The 22,936-nt window shown below is 46.3% G+C and overlaps 1 protein-coding gene across 1 annotated transcript in view; it reads right to left on the bottom strand.

Annotated features, from left to right (window-relative positions):
* PGM2 (phosphoglucomutase 2) overlaps positions 1 to 7,238 on the bottom strand; it is a 173,923-nt gene extending 166,685 nt beyond the window's left edge. The window contains exon 1 of the mRNA XM_086964608.1: positions 7,218 to 7,238. Within this exon, the coding sequence (XP_086820734.1) occupies positions 7,218 to 7,238 (21 nt within the window). The remainder of the gene's footprint in view (positions 1 to 7,217) is intronic.
* Between the last annotated feature and the right edge of the window lie 15,698 nt (positions 7,239 to 22,936).

The raw sequence follows: 22,936 nt of genomic DNA on the forward strand, positions 1-22,936 counted from the left end.
CAAGAAAAATAACTCGGCAAACGATGAATGACGGGAAGTAAACGCCGGGCGCCGCAAAATTGTATCACCAAGAAAAAAAAAATCCGCTGCGTGCGAATTTGCGGATTTTGCGGGAAATCCGCAAATCTCGCGGATTGCGAATTTACCGAAAATCCGCAAAATCCGCGAGCGTAACGGATTTTCCGCCCACGCTTAATCATATCATATAGCAGTCTTTTTAGGTCAAGCCTGGGCAGTGCATGCACTGCTTTGCGAGGCATGCTGTATTCAGGTATGGACTTCAAGCTCCTCCCATTTTCAGCCCATCTTTTCAATTGGCTCCTGTTACTGTCCTTTCTAAATGGTTGTTTTTTTAATCATGCCTAGGTTTAGTAGTTAGTCCCACTCTAGAACCGCCTTGTCTATGTTTGTAACCTCCCCTGAGGACTGGAACTTTTATTTGTGTTATTGCTCAGTATGTTTTATTTAGTCTGTGAACACTATTTTCTTGAATGATTTCTCCTATTCCACCTACGACAGGTTTTCCTGTAATACAGCAAGGCGCCAGCTTTTATATTTTCTTAGTATTGGAGGATGTATCATATTTACAGCCTGCACCTTTTAATTGATATTGACATTTTTTGGCAGCGCTGTCCGTTTTAACTATAGTGGCTGCACTCCTTTCTTTCTTTACTTTGCCAGTGCGTTCTACTTTAACTATAGCGGCTGCGCTCCTTCCTTAACTTACGTTGTCAGCGTGGGCCGCTTTGACAATAGGGGTCCCACTCCTTTTTAGGTCGAGGCTACCGTTGCACTGCGAAGCAGTCCCCAACACTGTACAGCGAGGAACTTTCCTATTAAAGGGACAGTGCTCGCGCGCACGCATCTGTGTCGGAACATTTGGGGTAATCTGCAGAGCCGCTGTTGTTGACAGTGTCGCACAGCTTTCGGCCGGCTTTCATTGCCTTTCCTTTGTTGTACCGTAGAAATGACGGGCGCAGGCGAGATATCGTCAGGCCGCCACAGCTTCCCCTGCTGCAATATGCACAGAAGGCTCTGTGTGTGTGTGTGTGTGGCTCTGTCTGTCTGTGTGCACATGGGTGGCTCTGTCTGTGTGCGCGTGGGTGGCTCTGTCTGTGTGCGCGTGGGTGGCTCTGTCTGTGTGCGCGTGGGTGGCTCTGTCTGTGTGCGCGTGGGTGGCTCTGTCTGTGTGCGCATGGGTGGCTCTGTCTGTGTGCGCGTGGGTGGCTCTGTCTGTGTGCGCGTGGGTGGCTCTGTCTGTGTGCGCGTGGGTGGCTCTGTCTGTGTGCGCGTGGGTGGCTCTGTCTGTGTGCGCGTGGGTGGCTCTGTCTGTGTGCGTGGGTTGCTCTGTCTGTCTGTCTGTGTGTGCGTCGGTGGCTCTGTCTGTCGTATGTGTGCGTGGCTCTGTCTGTGTCTGTGTGTGCGTGGGTGGCTATGTTTGTCTGTGTGTGCGTGGGTGGCTCTGTCTGTCTGTGTGTGCGTGGGTGGCTCTGTCTGTGTGTAGGTGGCTTTGTGTCGGTGGCTCTGTGAATGACTCTGTGTGGGCGCCTCTGTATGTGTGTGTGGGTGGCTTTGTGTGGGCGGCTCTGTATGTGTGTGTGGGTGGCTTTGTGTGGGCGGCTCTGTGTGGGTGCAAATGCAATAGGTCTCGCATTTGCGAGCGATTAAGCTATTGGCATTGTAAATGACAATGTCATTTATTTATGTTTTCAAAACAAAAACATAAATAAAAATAATGTCATGAGCAATGCCAATGGCTCTAACATTAACAATGCCGAGACCATTGCATTGTAAATGCTTGTTTTAAAGTGTTGCCATCATATCTTTCAGAGAGCTCTGGAACAAACCTTTTTTTTCCTGAATTTTATACAGCGCAAACTAGAGCCGAAGATATCAGGGGCCTCATTTATGAGAAATGACGCATCGCTGCGTGAAAGCAGTGATGCGTCACTTCTCAGTGCGCACTCCTTGCGACATTCCTGATGCGTCATAATCAATGTATGACGCATCATGTCGCAAGGAGTTACAGATACGTCAGTATTTCTGATGTATCTGTAAGAGCAAAAGTGACGCATTGCTGGAGTGTGTCACAAAAGTGACGCAACTCCAGCAATGCGTTCTTTCACATGGGGCAAGCCCCATGTGAAAGGGCCTGCGTCAGTCTTATGCCGGCTGTGAGGCAGGCGCAAGATTTTGACACAACAGCGTCCTAAAAGTGACGCAGTGAAATCTCATAGACTCACACGCCGCATTCTTCCACAGCAAGATCGCAGACATACACAACAGCTTCGGCGAACAGAACACGCACCCAACCACAGAACCAACGCCCCCCACCACCACCCTCCGCGCCTGGACCCCGGTCAGCACCAAAGAAACCATCGACACGATGAACACCATCCACTCCGGATCACCAACCGACCCTTGCCCCCACCACGTCTTCAACAAGGCCGACTCCGTCATCGCACCCCAACTCCAAGACATCATCAACTGCTCCTTCAACATCGCCACCTTCCCGGAGAGCTGGAAGCATGCCGAACTCAGCACCCTCCTGAAGAAACCATCAGTAGACCCCACCGACCTCAAGAACTACCGCCCCATCTCGCTCCTCCCGTTTCCTGCCAAAGTCATCGAGAAGACCGTCAACAGACAGCTTGCCCCCTTCCTCGAGACGAACGGATCCCTCGACTACTCACAGTCCGGCTTCCGAGCCAACCACAGCACCGAGACCGCCCTCAACGCAGCCACTGATGACATCCGAGCCCTGCTCGACAACGGGGAAACCGCGGCCCTCATCCTCCTGGACCTCTCTGCAGCGTTCGACACTGTCTGCCACCGCACCCTTGTACAACGCCTCAGCAACGTCGGTATCCAAGAGAAGGCACTGGAGTGGATCATCTCGTTCCTCGCCGGAAGAACCCAGAGAGTCCGCCTCCCCCCGTTCAGATCGGAGGCCACCAAAGTCATCTGCGGCGTACCACAAGGATCATCACTCAGCCCCACCCTCTTCAACGTCTACATGAGCCCCCTCGCAGCCATCGCACGCCAACACAACCTCAACATCATCTCTTACGCCGACGACACCCAGCTGATCCTCTCCCTCACCAACGACCCTGCCACCGCCAGTACCAACCTACACGAAAGGATGAAAGAAGTAGCCGAATGGATGAAGAACAGCCGCCTGAAACTGAACTCAGACAAGATGGAAGTCCTCATCCTTGGCTCATCACCCTCTGCCTGGGACGACTCCTGGTGGCCCCCAGCCCTAGGCAGCGCACCCAAACCAACGGACCATGCACGCAACCTGGGCTTCATCCTGGACTCCTCCCTCGCGATGACCAGACAAGTCAACGCCGTCTCATCATCGTGTTTCAACATCCTACGCATGCTCCGAAAGATCTTCCGATGGATCCCCACCAAAACCAGGAAGACGGTCACCCAAGCACTCGTCACCAGCCGATTGGACTATGGAAACACCCTCTACACCGGAACCACAGCCAAACTGCAGAAAAGACTCCAACACATCCAGAACGCCTCCGCACGACTCGTCCTGGACATTCCCCGACACAGCCACATCTCTGGACACCTGAGAGACCTGCACTGGCTTCCCGTCAGCAAGAGAATAACGCTCCGTCTCCTCATCCACGCACACAAGGCCCTCCACGACCTGGGCCCCAGGTACCTCAACAACCGCCTGACCTTCTACATTCCCACCCGCCAACTGCGATCGACAAGCCACGCCCTCGCCGCGGTCCCACACATCCGAAGAGCCACCATGGGAGGAAGATCCTTCTCCTACCTTGCATCCAAGACTTGGAACTCCCTCCCCATCCACCTCCGTCGTACCCAAGACCACCTCTCCTTCAGGAAGCAACTCAAGACCTGGCTGTTCGAGCAGTAGCTGACCCCCTTCCCCCCAAGCGCCTCGAGACCCTCCGGGTGAGTAGCGCGCTATACAAATTTCTTGATTGATTGACTGCGTCACTTCTACAACCCTTCCTTGCGTCAATACGCCCCCCTTGCATACATTATACCTGCCGCAGGTATAATGTGGCGCAGGGGTTTACAAAGTGACGCATCTACCTAGATGCGTCACTTTGTAAATATGGCGCAACAAGGTGCATTTTTTATGCCACTGATTGTTAGGGGGCATTGAGCTATAGAGGGCACAGCCGCCTCAGACTACATTGCCCAGCAGCAGCAGCGCCATGCGCGACGTGATCGGAACACTTCCGGGTCACGTGATCGCGGAGCATATCTGCACGGAGATCGGGCAGGACGCTGCCGATTATTTGTGCACCGGAGGCTGGAGTTTGGATATCCAGAGTTGTTGGCGGCTGGTAAGGGTGCCTGTGGCACCATCGTCGGAGTATTTACCTAATCTTCGTTTCAGCGCGTTTGTGGGGTTAACAAACGGCGCTTTCCTTTTGTTTACACGGGATCGTGTTCTGATTCTGTGAGACCCTGATACTGTTCGAGTTTGTGTTTGAGCAGAGAAGACGAGGGGATCTCTCTCTTGGTTATTCCCTTGGTTATTGGGATTCTGTTGCCGGATTTACAAGTCGATATCTGGGGCAAGGAGTGAATTGCATTATCCCGAATTGTTCAGCTATTCATGACTTCTATGGGGATTGTCAAATACGTAGGAGTCTTGTGTGATTTATGTTCTCCATGACCTGTGGTGGAGAGTGACGTAACTCTCAGAGTAACATTCATTCTTTACTTGGAGTCCTCGTGGGACATACTTTGGATTGTGGAAAATTCCTGGCTTAACAAATGATGTTCATGCACTACATGCTTTTCTCTTTTCTTTACAGGAGTTGTGTATGAATTAAGAGAGGCTTCTATGCTAGACAGGTAGTTGCTTACTATATGTTTCAAGGTGATATAGTATATGTGTATAGCGCAGTCTGATACCCCTCATTGTTGTTACAGCCTCCCGAAGTTGGAAGACTTCTGATACACAACTCCTATGTGAATGCAATTTATTTTTTCTTTACAGGTTAGTGGTAGCTCCAATATATTTACATTGTCAATAAGAAAGGACACACATAGAGTGTTTAGTAATTGTTTGTTCTTCTCTCTCCTTGTGTCTTCAAAGGTCTCCCTCCCCGCTGTTCCCATCCTTTCCTTCCTGGCTATATCCATTTTTCCCTCGCTTAACCATCCTTTAGTCTGCGTACTATACATAGCAGATTTGGGGCGGTTTAGAGATGGATACTATTTAAGCATCGAACCAACCCTGAGGATTCGACTGGTCGTAGAACAGAATAATCGGCCCACGAATACCTTATCCTCCTGGTTGGGTCGATCTTGAATACCATGGCCACTATGGATGATGTGCTGGCTGCTGTAGCCTTAGTACAGGTAGAATTAGCAGCATCACGTAATGAAACTGCTGCACTACAAGCCAAAGTAGATAGGATGCAACGCAATCCTTTTGATGCAGGGAGTTCATCTCAAACGACCTCTAATGCCATGGTAGTGGAAATCCCCACCCCAATACCTTTAGCGCCCCCTGAGAAATTTACGGGCGACACACATAAGGTAAAAGTATTTTTGTCACAAGTGCTACTACATTTCAATTGTAAACCTAAGGTATTTGCCACCAACCAAGCCAGGGTGGCTTTTCTCATATCATATTTGGCAGGCGACGCAGCACAATGGGCCGTTCCTTTAGTGAGAAATGAGGATAATTTGCTGCATGATTGGAACGCTTTCAGAACCGAATTCGAGAAGACTTTTGATAGGCGTGCAGACACCTATGCTGCAGATAGGGAGCTGATAGTCATTAAACAAGGAACTAAAGATTTATTGTCATATGTGAACACATTCAGAAGGTTGGTCACAGAAACTCGATGGCCTGAAGATAAACAATCGGCAGTCTTTTATCAAGGACTCAGAGAGGAATTGAAAGACTTAATAGCTCAAGTAGATCCTCAACCGCAAACATGTACAGCATTAATTGAACTTGCTATGAGATTGGATCATAGAATGAGAGAACGCAAAGGTGAACATGTTAGAAAGGAAAGATACCCCATGCATTTCGTTAAACCGAAGACGTCGGAAACAGGAACAGCGTCTTCAGAACCTATGGAAATAGGAACAGTGAGAGCTGCATTAACTGGAGAAGAAAGGGAACACAGAAGACGGAATGGATTATGCCTGTATTGTGGGAAAAAGGGCCATTACCTTCGGGAATGCCCTGTGAAACCCAAATTTGGACGTTCCAAATATAATACTGCAGCCGCTTCTGTACAAAACCCGAAGGTTGAGTCGGGAAACTAAAGAGCTGGCGACGTGAGGAAGGGGAGTCGTCAAGCAAGTTGGGAATCCCTTCGTTACAGAAGAATAACTGTGGGTCTAAAGAACACTTTTTTATTGAGCTTCTCATATATGTGGATAGAAAATCTAATTCCATTCGAGCCATGGTAGATTCCGGAGCAACCGGGTGTTTCATGGACATCAAAGAGGCAGAACGATTGAACATACCATTGGAGGAGAAGATGGAGCCCGAAGTGGTACTTGCGGTAGATGGCAAACAATTGGAAGCAGGACCCATTCGGCATATCACCCAATCATGTGTAGTCGAGTGTTTATCAGGCCATCAGGAGCACTTATCGTTTAACATCGTTTCGGCTCCTTCGTATGGTGTAATCTTGGGTCTACCATGGTTGTCATTACACAACCCAGACATCGATTGGGAAAAGAAGACAATGGTTCTGTCTTCAGAGTATTGTGCTACACATTGTTGGACATCATCAGAATCATGCATCCGGAAGACGCTCCACATTGCCACTGCTGCAGAGAAAGATACCGAACTGCCGTCATGTTATGACCAATATCAGGATGTATTTTGTGATCAGAAAGCAGAAACACTTCCACCACACCGACCCTACGATTGTAGGATAGACCTCCAACCTGGATCCGTTGTGCCGTGTGGTCAGATATACGCACTCACTGAACCGGAAAATATCCACTTAAGGGAATATTTGGATAAATACTTAGAGTTGGGATTCATTCGTCCTTCCGCATCTCCAGCGGCCTCGCCTCTATTTTTTATTCCTAAGGCAAATGGGGAATTAAGAACCTGTATAGACTTTAGAGCTCTCAACTCTATCACTATCCGGAATCAATATCCTTTACCATTGATAACCGTTCTGCTTGAACAAGTCAAAGGAGCAGTGATCTACACGAAACTGGATCTGCGTGGAGCATACCATTTGGTTCGTATGCGTCATGGCGACGAATGGAAAACAGCTTTTAAAACCAGGTATGGCTTATTCGAATGCCTGGTAATGCCCTTCGGGCTGTGCAATGCGCCAGCCGCATTTCAGTTTTTTTAAAATGATGTTTTGAGAGAGTTTTTGGACAAATTTGTGATCGTCTACATTGACGATATCCTGGTTTATTCCACACATGAAGAACAACATGTACAACACGTAAGTCTCATTCTTCAAGCTTTAAGGAAACATCACTTGTTCTGCAAACTTAGTAAATGCGAGTTTCATGTGTCTACAGTTGAATTTTTGGGTGTAATACTCACACCCAATGGTCAAGAGATGGCAGAAAGAAAAGTCAAAGCAATAGCAGAGTGGCCCAGTCCCAAAAACGTCAAAGACATTCAACGGTTTATGGGTTTTGCAAACTTCTACAGACGTTTCATCTCTAACTTTTTGGATAAAGCTGCTCCACTCACTCATCTAACAAAGAAAAGCATCCCGTTCATATGGACTCCAAAGACACAAGAGGCTTTCGAAGAATTAAAGAAGGCATTCACCTCTGCGCCTGTATTAGCCCACGCTAATCCGAATCTTCCGTTCATTGTGGAAGCAGACGCCTCAGATGTGGCAATGGGTGCAGTCCTTTCACAAAGACATCCAGAAACAGGGCAACTACATCCAGTCGCATTCATGTCCAAGAAGTTCAATGCAGCAGAGCAAAATTACACCATCACAGAAAAGGAACTTCTTGCCATCAAAGAAGCCTTTGGAGAGTGGAGACACTGGTTGATGGGAGCGAAACATGCCATTACTGTGTATACGGACCATCGCAACTTACAGTATTTAAGAACGGTTCGTCTCTTAACCCCTCGTCTGTTAAGGTGGATGACATTTTTTGAAGAATACCATTTCATCGTCACCTTTAGACCAGGGAGCCAGAACAAGAAAGCAGACGCCCTATCACGACAAGATTCTACTGTCAGTTCTGTGGTGCCCGCAGAACGAGCTATCTTTGAGGAGCATAAGGTGATAGGAGTGATTCACACGGAGCAGTTCCTAAAAGACAGACGTAAGGGCTTAAACACTTTTCAGTGGAAAGACTGGTTGAAACATCATCCCGAATGGATTCAGAAACAAGGGGTGTACATGAAAGGGAACCAATTGCTCATACCCACGATGCAGTTACGTCGCATGGTGTTTCAGTGGTGTCATGAAGACCCTAGTGCTGGCCATCAGGGAGGGGATAAGACCTGCGAAAAGGTTTTGAGGCAATTCTGGTGGCCATCGGTGAGAAAGGATGTTCCTGAATGGATCAAAGACTGCATAATATGCGCTCAAAACAAACCATTGACTGGGAAAACACAAGGGTTGCTCCAACCATTACCCACGCCGGAGGTGCCTTGGGAAAGCATATCAATGGATTTCATTGTGGGATTACCTGCTGACAGAGGTCATACAGTCATTTTGGTAATCATTGATTACCTCACCAAGATGGGACATTTCGTGGCGTGCAAAGCCCTTCCCACTGCGGGTCAATTGGCAAAGATACTCATGGAAAACGTGGTGAGATTACATGGTCTGCCAAAGGTTATAGTCTCAGATAGGGGCTCTCAATTCACTGCTAAATTCTGGAAGGCGTGGTGTTCATCTTTACAGATCTCTTCAGCTTTGTCAACCAGTTTCCACCCGCAAACTGACGGACAAACAGAAAGGTTGAATCGAACTTTGAAACAGTACTTGCGATGTTATGTGGATTGCAATACAGACATGTGGGTGGAATGGCTTTGGTTGGCGGAAATAGCCTATAACAATGCACTGCACAGCTCCACGAAACACACACCATTCTACAGTACATACGGTTTTCACCCTAGGTTCATCCCTTTCAGTTCTCCTATTAGAGGGGACCGTGTTCCTGAAGTCAGAGAAAGGATATCTGCAATTCAGAATGTAATAGTAAATACCAGGAAACATTTGGTGAAAGCTAAGCTAATGTATAAGAAGCAAGCAGATAGACACCGTAAACAGGGACCTGTGTTTCAGAAGGGTGATCTGGTGTGGCTATCCACTAAAAACATTCGATTCAGGCGATATAGCATATTCAACCCGCGCTATATTGGTCCTTTCCCTGTGATTAGACATGTGAACCCAGTTGCTGTAAAAATTGCTTTGCCATCTCACATGAAAATCTATCCTGTGTTTCATGTATCGTTATTGAAATCAGCAGCTCGTCATGCTCGAGTACAGCCTCCTGCAGTGTGGGTGGATCAAGGGGAAGAGTATGAGGTTGCTAGAGTACTGGATTCCAAGGTCAGTAGAGCGAAATTGTGGTATTTGATTGCATGGAAAGGTTATGGTGCAGAAGAGAACTCTTGGGAGCCTGCATCGGGAGTTCATGCTCCCAGACTGGTGGCTGCCTTCCACCGTCGTCATCCTAGGAAACCATGTGTCTGTCTGTGCCCTCCGGGAGGGGGATGTCCTGTTAGGGGGCATTGAGCTATAGAGGGCACAGCCGCCTCAGACTACATTGCCCAGCAGCAGCAGCGCCATGCGCGACGTGATCGGAACACTTCCGGGTCACGTGATCGCGGAGCATATCTGCACGGAGATCGGGCAGGACGCTGCCGATTATTTGTGCACCGGAGGCTGGAGTTTGGATATCCAGAGTTGTTGGCGGCTGGTAAGGGTGCCTGTGGCACCATCGTCGGAGTATTTACCTAATCTTCGTTTCAGCGCGTTTGTGGGGTTAACAAACGGCGCTTTCCTTTTGTTTACACGGGATCGTGTTCTGATTCTGTGAGACCCTGATACTGTTCGAGTTTGTGTTTGAGCAGAGAAGACGAGGGGATCTCTCTCTTGGTTATTCCCTTGGTTATTGGGATTCTGTTGCCGGATTTACAAGTCGATATTTGGGGCAAGGAGTGAATTGCATTATCCCGGATTGTTCAGCTATTCATGACTTCTATGGGGATTGTCAAATACGTAGGAGTCTTGTGTGATTTATGTTCTCCATGACCTGTGGTGGAGAGTGACGTAACTCTCAGAGTAACATTCATTCTTTACTTGGAGTCCTCGTGGGACATACTTTGGATTGTGGAAAATTCCTGGCTTAACAAATGATGTTCATGCACTACATGCTTTTCTCTTTTCTTTACAGGAGTTGTGTATGAATTAAGAGAGGCTTCTATGCTAGACAGGTAGTTGCTTACTATATGTTTCAAGGTGATATAGTATATGTGTATAGCGCAGTCTGATACCCCTCATTGTTGTTACAGCCTCCCGAAGTTGGAAGACTTCTGATACACAACTCCTATGTGAATGCAATTTATTTTTTCTTTACAGGTTAGTGGTAGCTCCAATATATTTACATTGTCAATAAGAAAGGACACACATAGAGTGTTTAGTAATTGTTTGTTCTTCTCTCTCCTTGTGTCTTCAAAGGTCTCCCTCCCCGCTGTTCCCATCCTTTCCTTCCTGGCTATATCCATTTTTCCCTCGCTTAACCATCCTTTAGGCTGCGTACTATACATAGCAGATTTGGGGCGGTTTAGAGATGGATACTATTTAAGCATCGAACCAACCCTGAGGATTCGACTGGTCGTAGAACACTGATGCGTCACAAAAAGTGACGCACCGGCGGCGTAAAAGTGACGCACAGCCTCATAAATGAGGCCCCAGGTATCAAAGTGCTTTACATGAGCACCAGTTTCATCACAGATGGACACAATCATTTTTGTTAGGCAAGGGGAGATTAAGGTATTTGCCCAGAATCACAGGATAGTGAGTGTGGATGCTGAGACTTGAACCCGGTTCCCCAGCTTCGAGGTTGACCGGTCTAGCCCTCAGGCTACATCCTCTCCCTAACCTTATCCCATAATAGTGGTAGCGGCCAAACCCATCATCTGCTTACCCCAGGGGTGCCTAACTTTCACGAGCAATACAAATTTGTGTGTCTGTACAAATGGTGAGCAGCATCTAAACCGCAATGGAACATATCTTGTTTTTTTTTTAACCTTTATTTTTTGTATTTTCATCTCAGATAATGAGCATTACAATGACAGTAAAATAAAGAAAGTAAAAAAACAAGAGAAAACAAAACACTGAGGAGACTCACGTCCAAGTATCGTAAAGGTTACAGACTTCAATACATAGTGCATTCTCATCTAACACCAAGCGGCAGCAATATCCGATATAATGAGCAGACAAATCTTTGTTCACATATTGTAACATCTGGTGTTCACACATCATGCAACAGCGTGGGCAAAACGATTCAGAAAAGGAGGTGGTGATGGACAGAGTATCTGAATTAAGCAGAACACTCCTACCCAGTCAACAGATCAGGGCTTGATCCATCACCGTTTTTTAGCTCACTGCACCATCCCAGCTCAGAACTTGGCTACATGCAAATTAGTCTGTCCCTGGCCCAGTGCATCATGGGAACAGGGCAGACCAAACTACCAAGCCAATTCTTTTGCTGGAAAGGAAACAAGCTTCCAGGGACCGGTTTCTGGCATTACAGCCGTCTTCGGCCCGGCTTGCTTGAATCCTGATGGTGCAGTGAGCAAGGGACTCATGTCTGAGCATACCCTTCCACGCTTATGGTGGACAAAACGATTCAGAAAAGGGGGTGGTGATGGACAGAGTATCTGAATTAAGCAGCGTGGGCAAGGCAGATCCAGGAGTATCATGTACACAGTTACGGAGACATAAAGCCCAGCCCCATACAAAATATAGCAAGGCACATCACTGAAGATAATGTAGCAATAATAGCAAAGTAGGGAAAGTCTGCGCACAGAATTATTACATTGAGGAAGTGCCATTCATCTATGTCAGTGGGGGAGGGGTGGATGTCGTTCACAAGGGCTGTCTACACCCTACAGTTAAACCGCAATTTCTAGAGGGGCAGTGTCCGACCCGTCTGCATCCTGTGAGAGAAGATAGCCCTGCAGCGGACTCCAGGTATCCCCAGGTCTAGAAGCCAGTGGAAGTGTCTCAGCGTAAATGGTGGATTGCTCCTGACAGTAAAGCAAGTCCCCAGCCAGGTCTTGAATTTCGGTGCCTTCCTTCTGCCCCAACGACATGCCACTCTGCGCTTTGCTAATAGAAGGGACTCCGCCAGGAATTTGCGATATGACTGGGGTATCTGTGCAGTGGAACTCAAGATTGCCACCCAGGTGTCCCTCTCTAACGTGCTGCCTGTCATTTTCTCCAATGCCACATGAACCTGCTCCCAGTAGTCTTGTACCCTTGGACATTCCAACGCTAAGTGAAGAAACCCAGCCTATGGCCTCCCACATCATTCACATCGATCATTGTCAGATAGTTGAAACCGAAATTTCTTAGCTGGGGTGTAATAAAGGTGATGTAAAAATTTGTAGTGTATGACTCGGAGTCTGCAACTAGCGGAGATCTGCGAGGTTTGAAGACAGCAGTATGCCCATTGTTCGTCAGTGACCTCCTCACCGAGTTCTGCAGTCCAGTGCGCAAGTGCCGGACCAGTGGTATCCACGCGGTGCATGCATATGCTGTTATATAACCTTGACACCAGATGCTTACCATCCACGGATCCAAGCACTAGGTGTAGTGGTGCTAAAGTAGTGGGCTCCTGCGGGAAATCAGGAAGAACTGCCCATATACCCTGTCGCAGTCTAACATACAGGAAATGGTCCAAAGGTGAGGGCCTGGCATCGTGAAAGAAAAGGTCCGAAGAACGAAATGCGCCGTCATGAAACAAATCACCCCATGTAGAGACCTTGACCCTTGCGCATAGATTATGAAAGCCTTTTTCTTGCATCAGTGGTATACTAGGGTGATAGGTCAAGGGAAGCAACGGGGAGTGCAGCAACGGAGCGTCTAGTATGTCTATAATGCGATGCCAGGCGTCCACCGTACCAGTAACTGTAGTAGGCGAGCTGCGGCATGTATAAGGCCAGACAACAGAATAGAGTCTGCTAGCCAATCCTCCGTGGCAACCTGCGGCATGTATCTGGGGGGTGCATTCAATAAAATACATAGTGTGCTTGTGCATTGAGAAAATAGGTTTCAAAGTCTGGTATGGCGAAGCCACCCTGGGCATAGGGCTTCGTTAGGATGGACCACTGGAGCTGGGGCTGTTTCCCTCCCCGTAAAAGTCGCAACAATTCAGTGAGAAGGGTTTAAAAAAAATAAGCACCAGGATGATAGGGTATATTCATGAAGAGTTACAGAAATTGCGAGAGGACAACCATTTTGATGAAAGAGGCATGGCCTGCAAACGGGAGGGGGAGGGAGATTCACCGGGTGACGTTGACTGCCAAATTCGTGATGGCTGTGCCATAATTAAGGCATATAGTGGCTTCTCTATCCCCAGTCAGTTGGGTACCCAAATAGCTTAGGTCCGTGCCACACCACTCTAGTGGGAAGTCCAGCCCAAATCGATCAACCGCAGGTGTTCGAAGAAAGAACTGGGATTTACTCTAATTAATTTTAATCCCGGATAGTCTACCGAACACGAGGAATTCCCGCAGTATAGGGTTTATATATTGTTGGGGGTCTCTGATATACAAAGTAATGTCGTTCGCATAGAGGGATATTAAGATTTGGCGCATACAGCAATGGGCCGCACAATCACGATGATATTGGCGGAGTTTAGACACCAGGGGTTCAACGGCTATGGCAAATAGAAGTGGGTACAACGGGCATCCCTGCCGCGTGCCCCTGGTAATGGGAAACGCTGGAGAGAGATGACCATTGATTAACACCTTAGCCATAGGCTGCTGATATAGCAATTTAATTCAGGAGAGGAATAGGTTAGGAAAGCCCATGCGTTGTAAAACTCCAAATAAATAATCCCACTCCACCAAATCGACGTCATAGTGGCGTCTAAAAAAGCTGCGACCAGCGGAAAGTCGGGTGTAACATTCTGTAATAGAGAAAAAAGCGTGCGGAGATTGTGAGTTGTGGCGCTACCTGGGTCGAATCCTGATTGGTCGGGCAATATAAGTTTGTCCATTAGAAGGGTCAGTCGATTAGCCAACAATTTGGCCAATATTTTTGCATCACAATTTATGAGTGAGAGTGGCCTATAGGAATCGCAAGTCTCCTGGGTATTCCGTGGTTTCAGAAGAGAAGTAATCAGTGCTTAACGGGGACCGAAGCCCTGGACAACATCAACCGAGTCCTTGGGGCCTATGAACAGTCCCAGGGATGAATGGGCCGGTCAGAAGAAGATTCATGCAAGCTCCCCCTGATGAGGTCCATGAACGTCCGCATGGGCCAAATTGTGGACCTCTAGGGCCAGCTAATGGCAGTACTGAGGGACAGGCCTGTGCCACAACCAACACCTCCACCTCCTTCTGGTGTGCCACAGGATGACAGTTCAACATCCTGCCCTGCGGCCACAGAGAGGGGGGAGTCCTCAGACCATACTGGTCCCACAGCAGAGGGTCCCCTGCCGAGTGAAGGAGGGGCCGCCCCAAGAATTCCCTGGGATTATCCTGTGGCAAAGCACCTGCCAAACGTCAGTCACGGAGCCAGCCATGAAGGCAACCCTCTTCACTACTGCATTGACTTTTTGGACTGTCCTTACCCACACTGCCTTGTGAATGGCATATGTCTGTTGGACTGGGTCACCACATCAAAGTGTTGACTTCTCGATTCTCTCATTTACCATAACTGTCAACTCACTGCTTCACTAATCACCTCAATGTAAATGTTCACCCCCTCACGTCACCATTGTAAATAAATACTCCTTACACACATGTCGTCATTTCTGCTCGTGTTTATTCCAGGATGTGCAGTCCTCACCATGATTTCAATGTACCAGGAGTATGGTATGTATGTAGGCAAGGCGAGGGTGAAGGGACCCAGGAAAATACAACAGAACAAGATTCACTAGGCAAGGATTGGCATCGCAGACAACACACAACACTTACCATCAATCTACTCCATCATGCACACATCACAATGAGCAACAGTGCCAACATACACATCCTGTAGATGTGCCAAAATATCCTGTTCTATCAACATTGTCAGCCACCAGAGTCAACAACCGGCTGCTGTCACAAAGCTCACATACACCTTGCCAACAACAGCGATATCATCAGACAATGGGTCCATTGTACCTCGTAACTCACCTTCAAGTGAAGTCGCTGTTAATGAGCTGTTGACGCAGGTCGACACCTTCCTCCTCTCCACTATCCTCGTCACTGGACACGGGTTGGTTTGCAGGTGGGGGCCTTTACTGCCCATCAGCATCCAGGAGCAGGGGATCTCCTTGTTAATGGCCAGGTTGTGGAGCATGCAGCATGCAACTACAATCAGACACACCTTCCTGGGAGAGTACATCAGTGCACCTCCGGTCTTGTCCAGGCAGCAAAATCGTTACTTCAGCAGACCAAAAGTACGCTCCACCACACGACGTGTCCTTCCATGGGCATAATTGTAGAGGACTTCACCTGGGGTCCTGGGATTCTGCAGTGGGCTCAGCAACCAAGGTCGGTTGGGATATGCTGAGTCACCTAGAAGTGAGAAACACAGATAAACCTTGTAATGTTACTGTGGCAGAGGACAGCCTGTCACACAGTCAGCACGCTAATTGCCTCTGCATATTCACCCACAATCCATGCACGCTCAGGTAGCAGATTAGCCAGCAGCTGTGGTACAATGCTGTTACGCATGATGTATGAGTCATGGGCCGAGCCTGGAAATTTGGCACACACACGCGTGATGATCACATCCGCCTTGATTCCTGTAGATGTGCTCACGTGCCTGTGGTGGAACCAGCCCAACATGTGTGCAATCAATGGCACCAACAACATGGGGGATGTGTCCAAGGGCATAAAAATCACTATTAACACCCGCCAATTCACCCCCCACACCCCCAGGGAAATGGATATATCTGTTTTTGTCGATCTTCATAGCAGACAGGACATCATGCAGCACCCTGCTGAACATAGGTTTCGACATCCCACCTGCGCTGGACACTGTGTACTGGTAAGATCCAGAAGCAAAAGAATGCAGGGCCGCCATCACCTTACGCGTTGGTGTGAAAGCACCCGGATATGTTCTTCAAAGCTGCAGATGGTGCTCCAACATAGCACATAGGTCTTTGAGGGTGTCTCTATCCAGACAGAATTTCTGTATGACATCCTCGTCCTCGATGTCTGCCAGCACTGTGAAGGCACGATGCACATTCAGTCTCCTAGGTGAGATGAGAGAGGACACGTGCCAATGCAATCCACTAGGAGATGTGTCTGACATCTTACGTTTTGACTGACACAACAGCAAAATTGACTAGCATCATAATTGAGCTTATAGCACACCTTACATGTAGGGACATCTTCAGCTACACTAGTCGTACGCTTGTCCACCTTTCACACAGCAAGTACCTACAAAACAATATCTGACTATGAGAACGTCCAAAGGGATATGGCCACATCTTGCATGAGCAGCCCTGGGAGTATCTCACACAACATATGTGTGAATCAGCAACATGAAAACACGCTGCTTTCCTATAAAAGCAAAAGAAACAATTAATGGACGAAATGCTGGACAATGCAAACATTCAACCCCAGTGACATGGATCTGGGTTAAATCCATCATTCTTTTACTCACCACATCAACCCAGTTTGGACCCAGCCATATGCAAATCAGTCTTGACCGTGTTCCTTGTGGGAACAGTCCAGCCCAAACTACGAAGCCAAGTCCTCCCATGATAGGAAACAAGCATCCTGGGACCGGTTTCCCACGTCTGGGCAGGTACACAGTCTAAATATCGAGTTTGTAATATCGACCTACAGAAATATCGAGTCCGACATATCGAAGGTAAAGAATATTGAGGTCAAGAATATCGTTGGACAGAATATCGACCCTAAGGTAAGTAATATCGAATTTTTTTATATTGATGTAAGTAATATCGAAGTCAGTAATATCGATACCAAATATATCAATGTTACTAATTTCGATGTTACTAATATCGATATTTGTATTAGTGTTATGTATTTTATTATGAATTTAATATGTATGTGTTATATGTTTTTTGTTAAGTATTTTTCTTGTTTTAAATTATATATGTACTATATTTTTATATATTAATAATGTTATTTTTAAGTCAATTTTAGGTTTTAGTACTGGAGCGGGTTGTGTATTTATAGGGGAATAGGGTTGGAAGTAATTTAAATATATTAAATTAATTATTATTTTTAGGAATTACAAATTCATTTCAAAGAATTTTAGCGTTTAAGTTTTGTAGCTGGTAGTGGGTGTATAGTGGAATTGGGTGGGAAGTATTTTAATTGTAATTAAGTAATGATGTATTTTAATTTATTGGTATTGATAATTAAGTTATTTTTAATTAGTTATTACTTGGCAATTAATTATTTTAATTAATTTCTTTTTTAAATTGGTAATACATTTTTTTAATTGGTAATTATTTTTTAAATTGGTAATTAATGTTTTATCAAAAGTATTTTTTGGTATAAAAAATATTTTTATTGTTTACAGTTTTTTAATTGCTAATCAATTTTTTATAATAAATATGTTTTTTGTTTTCATTTTTTTATTGTTCAATATTTATTATTTGGTAAGTAATATTAATTAATTCGTATTTATTGGTATTTATTGTTAATTTATTGTTAATTAATTATTCAATTGTATTTATGTTTTTAATAATTATTAATGGGTATTTGTAAATTATGTTAAGTTATTTAAAATTTAAATTAATGATTATTTTAAATACAAACATTATTTATAAGAATGTTATATTTAATTTCTATGCTATCCAACGCTTTCCCTAATGTTTCACTCTTTGGAGTTGGAATAGTAATTTTTACCCACCCGCTATCCAACGCTTTCCCTACTGTTGCACTCACTGGAGTGGGAATAGTAATTTTTACCCCTACTCTATACAACGCTTTCCCTAATGTTGCACTCACTGGAGTGGGAATAGTAATTATTACCCACCCGCTATCCGTTTTCCCTACTGTTGCACTCACTGGAGTGGGAATAGTAAATTTTACCCACCCGCTATCCAACGCTTTCCCTACTGTTGCACTAACTGGAGTGGGAATAGTAATTTTTACCCATCAGCTATCCAACACATTACCACATGGTGCACTCACTGGAGTGGGAATAGTAATTTTTACCCCTACGCTATCCAACGCTTTCCCTACTTTTGCACTCACTGGAGTGGGAATAGTAATTTTTACCCACCCGCTATCCAACGCTTTCCCTACTGTTGCACTCTCTGGAGTGGGAATAGTAATTTTTACCCACCCGCTATCCAACACTTTTCCTACTGTTGCACTCACTGGAGTGGGAATAGTAATTTTTACCCCTACGCTATCCAACACTTTCCCTACTGTTGCACTCTCTGGAGTAGGAATAGTAATTTTTACCCACCCGCTATCCAACGCTTTCCCTACTGTTGCACTCACTGGATTAGGAATAGTAATTTTTACCCACCAGCTATCCAACGCTTTCCCTACTGTTGCACTCACTGGAGTGGGAATGGTAAGTTTTATCCCTACGCTATTCAACGCTTTCCCTACTGTTGCACTCTCTGGAGTGGATATAGTAAGTTTTACCCCTACGCTATCCAACGCTTTCCCTACTTTTGCACTATCTGGAGTGGGTATAGTAATTTTTACCCTCCCGCTATCCAACGCTTTCTCTACTGTTGCACTCTCTGGAGCGGGAATAGTAATTTATACCCCTACGCTCTCAAATGCTTTCCCTACTGTTGCACTCTCTGTAGTTTCAATAGTAATTTTTACCCCTACGCTATCCAATGCTTTCCCTACTGTTTCACTCTCTGGAGTTGGAATAGTAATTATTACCCCTTCTCTATCCAACGCTTTCCCTACTGTTGCACTCTCTGGAGTGGGAATAGTAATTTTTACCTTCCCGCTATCCAACTCTTTCCCTACTGTTGCACTCTTTGGAGTGGGAATAGTCATTTTTACCCACCCGCTATCCAACATTTTCCCTACTGTTGCACTCTCTGGATGGGAATAGTAATTTTTACCACTACGCTATCCGACGCTTTCCCTACTGTTTCACTCTCTGGAGTTGGAATAGTAATTTTTACCCCTACGCTATTCAATGCTTTCCCTACTGTTGCATTTTCTGAAGTGGGAATAGTAATTTTACGTTCTACGCTATCCAATGTTTTCATCACTGTAGTTTCTTTTGGACTTTAAATAGTAATTTTATTTATTTCTCTATTTAATATGTTTTGTATTATTTTAGATAATGTAATATTTAATTAATTTTAAATATTTTGAAAGTATATTAAAATGTTTTAATTTATTAAAATAATGATTTACTTTTTATTTATGTTTTTATTTAATATGTGTAGATGTATTTGTAATTTATAGTATTTATAAATAATTTATAAGTAATTAAAATAATTATTAAAATGTATTAAGTAAGTATATATTATATATTTTATGTATATGTTTAATGTTTCATTATTATATATGTATTATTTATTAATTTTAAACATTAATAAATATTTTTACCTATGTTTATTTTATTTATTAGTATTATTTACTTTATTTTACACATTTACTTTTAACAGAAAAAAAACAATATTTTTAATTACGATATTTTTAACATTGATATTTTGGTTTAGATATTTTTGTACTTACCTTGTTGTAGATAGGATGTCGATATACTTGCCTTCGATATTCTAGCGTCGATGTTTCTTTAGGTCGATATTCTGTGAGTCGATATTCTGTCAGTGATTCGTCCGGGCATGCCCTTCCCACTTGGGGGAACATATGCAAAAGAAACAATTGATGGACAGAATGCTGGACAATGCAAACATTCAACCCCAGTCACAAGGATCTGGGTTAAATCCATCATTCTTTTACTCACCATACCACCCATGACGTGGGTCCAGTGCTCTCCATGCCACTGGAGTCAAGCTATCCTGGCTGATGAGCAGTGAAACCCCGAAACCGGTCCTAGGATGCTTGTTTCCAGTCCAAGGAGGACCTGGCCTGGCAGTTCGGGCTTGTTAGAACTGGGGTCACCAATTCCACCACGGTAGCATGGTGCAAGGCAGGAAGGCACCCGAAGGCAATGTGTGAAGCAGTGGTGCAGCACACACTCACACTGACTCAAGAATGTACACGCAATAAATTGACACCGCACCAGGTTGCTGTTGAAATCAAGACTCTTTATCTAATCTCCTTGATTCAGGTAAGTAACTCTTCCTATATACCTAGGCAGCTAGAGTAAACATCTCTCAAAACTCCATGCACATAACAGTAATGCTTTCAGTATCTAGGGGCATCATAGGCAACAACATTTCCTGTAATCCTAGACATCAAGAGGGATTGGTCATATAAATGCAACACTTCGTGGGCAGGGATACTGCATCAGCAACATTAACACAGCATCATTATCAGTTCCGAGGCAGTGGCACTATAAAAATGAACATTCCCCTGGCAAGGGGTTACTTAAAGCACAGTACTTCAATAATCAAAGTAGTCTTGTGCCCAGTTCAGAAGACTTCCACACAATCTCACCCTTACTTCAGGCCTCCAGGGCCCACAGGGCCATTGCAGGGTTAACTAAGGCCTACAGGGCCCAGCTGCAGACTCCTGAGGGGAGTGGCGGTCGCTGGGCTGCCTCTCTGATCTCATGAGGCTCCTCGGCAGCCCCTGCTATCCCCTGGCACCTCCGCCCTCCCCCAGGGGTGTTACCTTGGTTCCTGGCCCCAGTGAGGCCCTTGCGGCTTGATCCTGGTCTCGGGGCAAGTAGGGGGGCTCTTGCACTCCGTGGAACCCCCGCCCTGGTGCTGGGAGTCGGTCCCGGGCCTTTGATGTCTTCTCCGGCCCGGGGACCAATGAGGATGTGGGTTAAGAGAGGCGCGGCAGTCTCAGCCAATGGTGGTGCAGCTTCTGAGGGGGCCGGGCATAGGGGCCAATCAGGTGGCTGCTTCCGGTAGGCGCAGCCGCAGGAACCAATGGGGCTGCGCCTGCCACCAGACGCGGCCGATGATGTCGGCCTTGCGGAATGCTCCGGAGCTTACTGCGGCCTTTCCTCTACCGCGGCGGCCATCCGGTCACATCAGGGGCCGCGGCGGCAACGTGTGGGCCCGCTGCGCCCCAGGCTTCGTGGGGATCTTCAGCAACCGGCGAGCCTGCACAATGCTACCCCTAAGGTACCGGGGCTGCAGCGGTGATCGGCGGCCAATAGTGCTCCTCGGTTCCTGTAAAGTCGGCAAAGCATAACCCCTCCCAGGGCTGGAAGGTTCCAGGAGCTTCCGCATGTTGGGTTATGGAACAAAAAGGCGGGATTGCAGAGATACAGAATCAGGATGTCCCAGCCTGCTCCTAACTACTAGTGCGTGTATACAATGGCCACTCTGCAGTAGCCGGGGCCTGTGGCAGCCATGTTATTGGGAGAGAGCACCTGCACCTCAGCCCTGTTTGGCAGTGGTAAAGCGCCCAGAGATCTAGGTCCAAAAAAAGTCGGTGGCAAAAATAAGGCGAAAGGGCAAACAAATACGGGGTAAGACCACCCTAGGGCTGACAGGTCTAGCAGGGCTGGACTGTCCCCATTGGGCACTAAGTTAAGACTGATTTGTATATGGCTGTGTTCAAACTGGAATGGCATGGTGAGCAAAAAAACAATGGATTTAGGCCCAGATCTCTGAACTGGGGTGAATGTATGACATTGTTCTACATTCTGTCCATCCATTGTATTTGCGTTTTTCTATAATAGAGCACGGAGTCTCAAAGACAGTCTTGTAACAACACATCCACGAGCACAAAAAGCCCCAAAAAGCACAGTTCTAAATGCATGGGGCTTCCCAAATTTCACCAGACACTACCCATGCGGAAACTGTAGCGTGTGTCATCTCAAAAAAACCTGAAGAAACTCTCAATCTGGAAACTGGCAAGACATGGCATCTTATAAAACGTACTAATCGCAATTCTTGCAACGTGATCTATTTGATCACCTGTCTGTGTGGTCTCCACTTCGTGGGCATGACAAGCCGGAAGATCAAAGTTCGAATCTGTGAACACAGAAGTAATATCAGATGCAAGCGGAACACCATCAAAATGACAGACCACTATCTGGAAACTGGACACACAACCTTTACTGGGTGGTCATCGAGCAGTTGGCCAAAAATCTTACCAACTTACAAAACCGTCTCTTTAACCCCTTCACTGCGGTGGCTATTTCGCCGCAGTGCTAAGGGGTTGGGGGGCCACGCGGCGGTCCCGTGCTCGTGACGGAACCACTCCGTCACGGCACGCGGTCGAGCTGTGCTTGTGACGGAACGGTTCCGTCACGGCCCCGCCCGCGCTAGAGAACTATTAGCGCAGGCGTGGAATTCGCGCCGCGCAGGCGCGGCGAGAGGGCCGTGACGAAACCGTTCCGTCACCAGCACAGCCCACCCGAGGCTTGTGACGTAACGGTTCCGTCACGAGCATGGGAAGGGTTAAAGAGACCAACGTTGGATTTACAGTCTGTCAACCAATATAAATAGCATGAATTATAACATTCTGTGGAATGCACTCAACAGTACCTAAAGTGCAGTCCCTCGTAGTAACCTTGAACCCCACATCTAGGTCATACCGGGATTATTCTCTATTCTTGTCCCTGGTCATGAAGCCAGTCCTCTTTTCCCTATTTAATGGGCCCTGGAAAAATGGTCAATTTCCTACTTTTCCTCGTCTAAATATCACATTGAGATATACTACATTCTCTGTTTCTGCATA

Source organism: Lissotriton vulgaris, chromosome 3_2 (assembly GCF_964263255.1).
Source record: "Lissotriton vulgaris chromosome 3_2, aLisVul1.2, whole genome shotgun sequence".
Taxonomy (NCBI): domain Eukaryota; kingdom Metazoa; phylum Chordata; class Amphibia; order Caudata; family Salamandridae; genus Lissotriton; species Lissotriton vulgaris.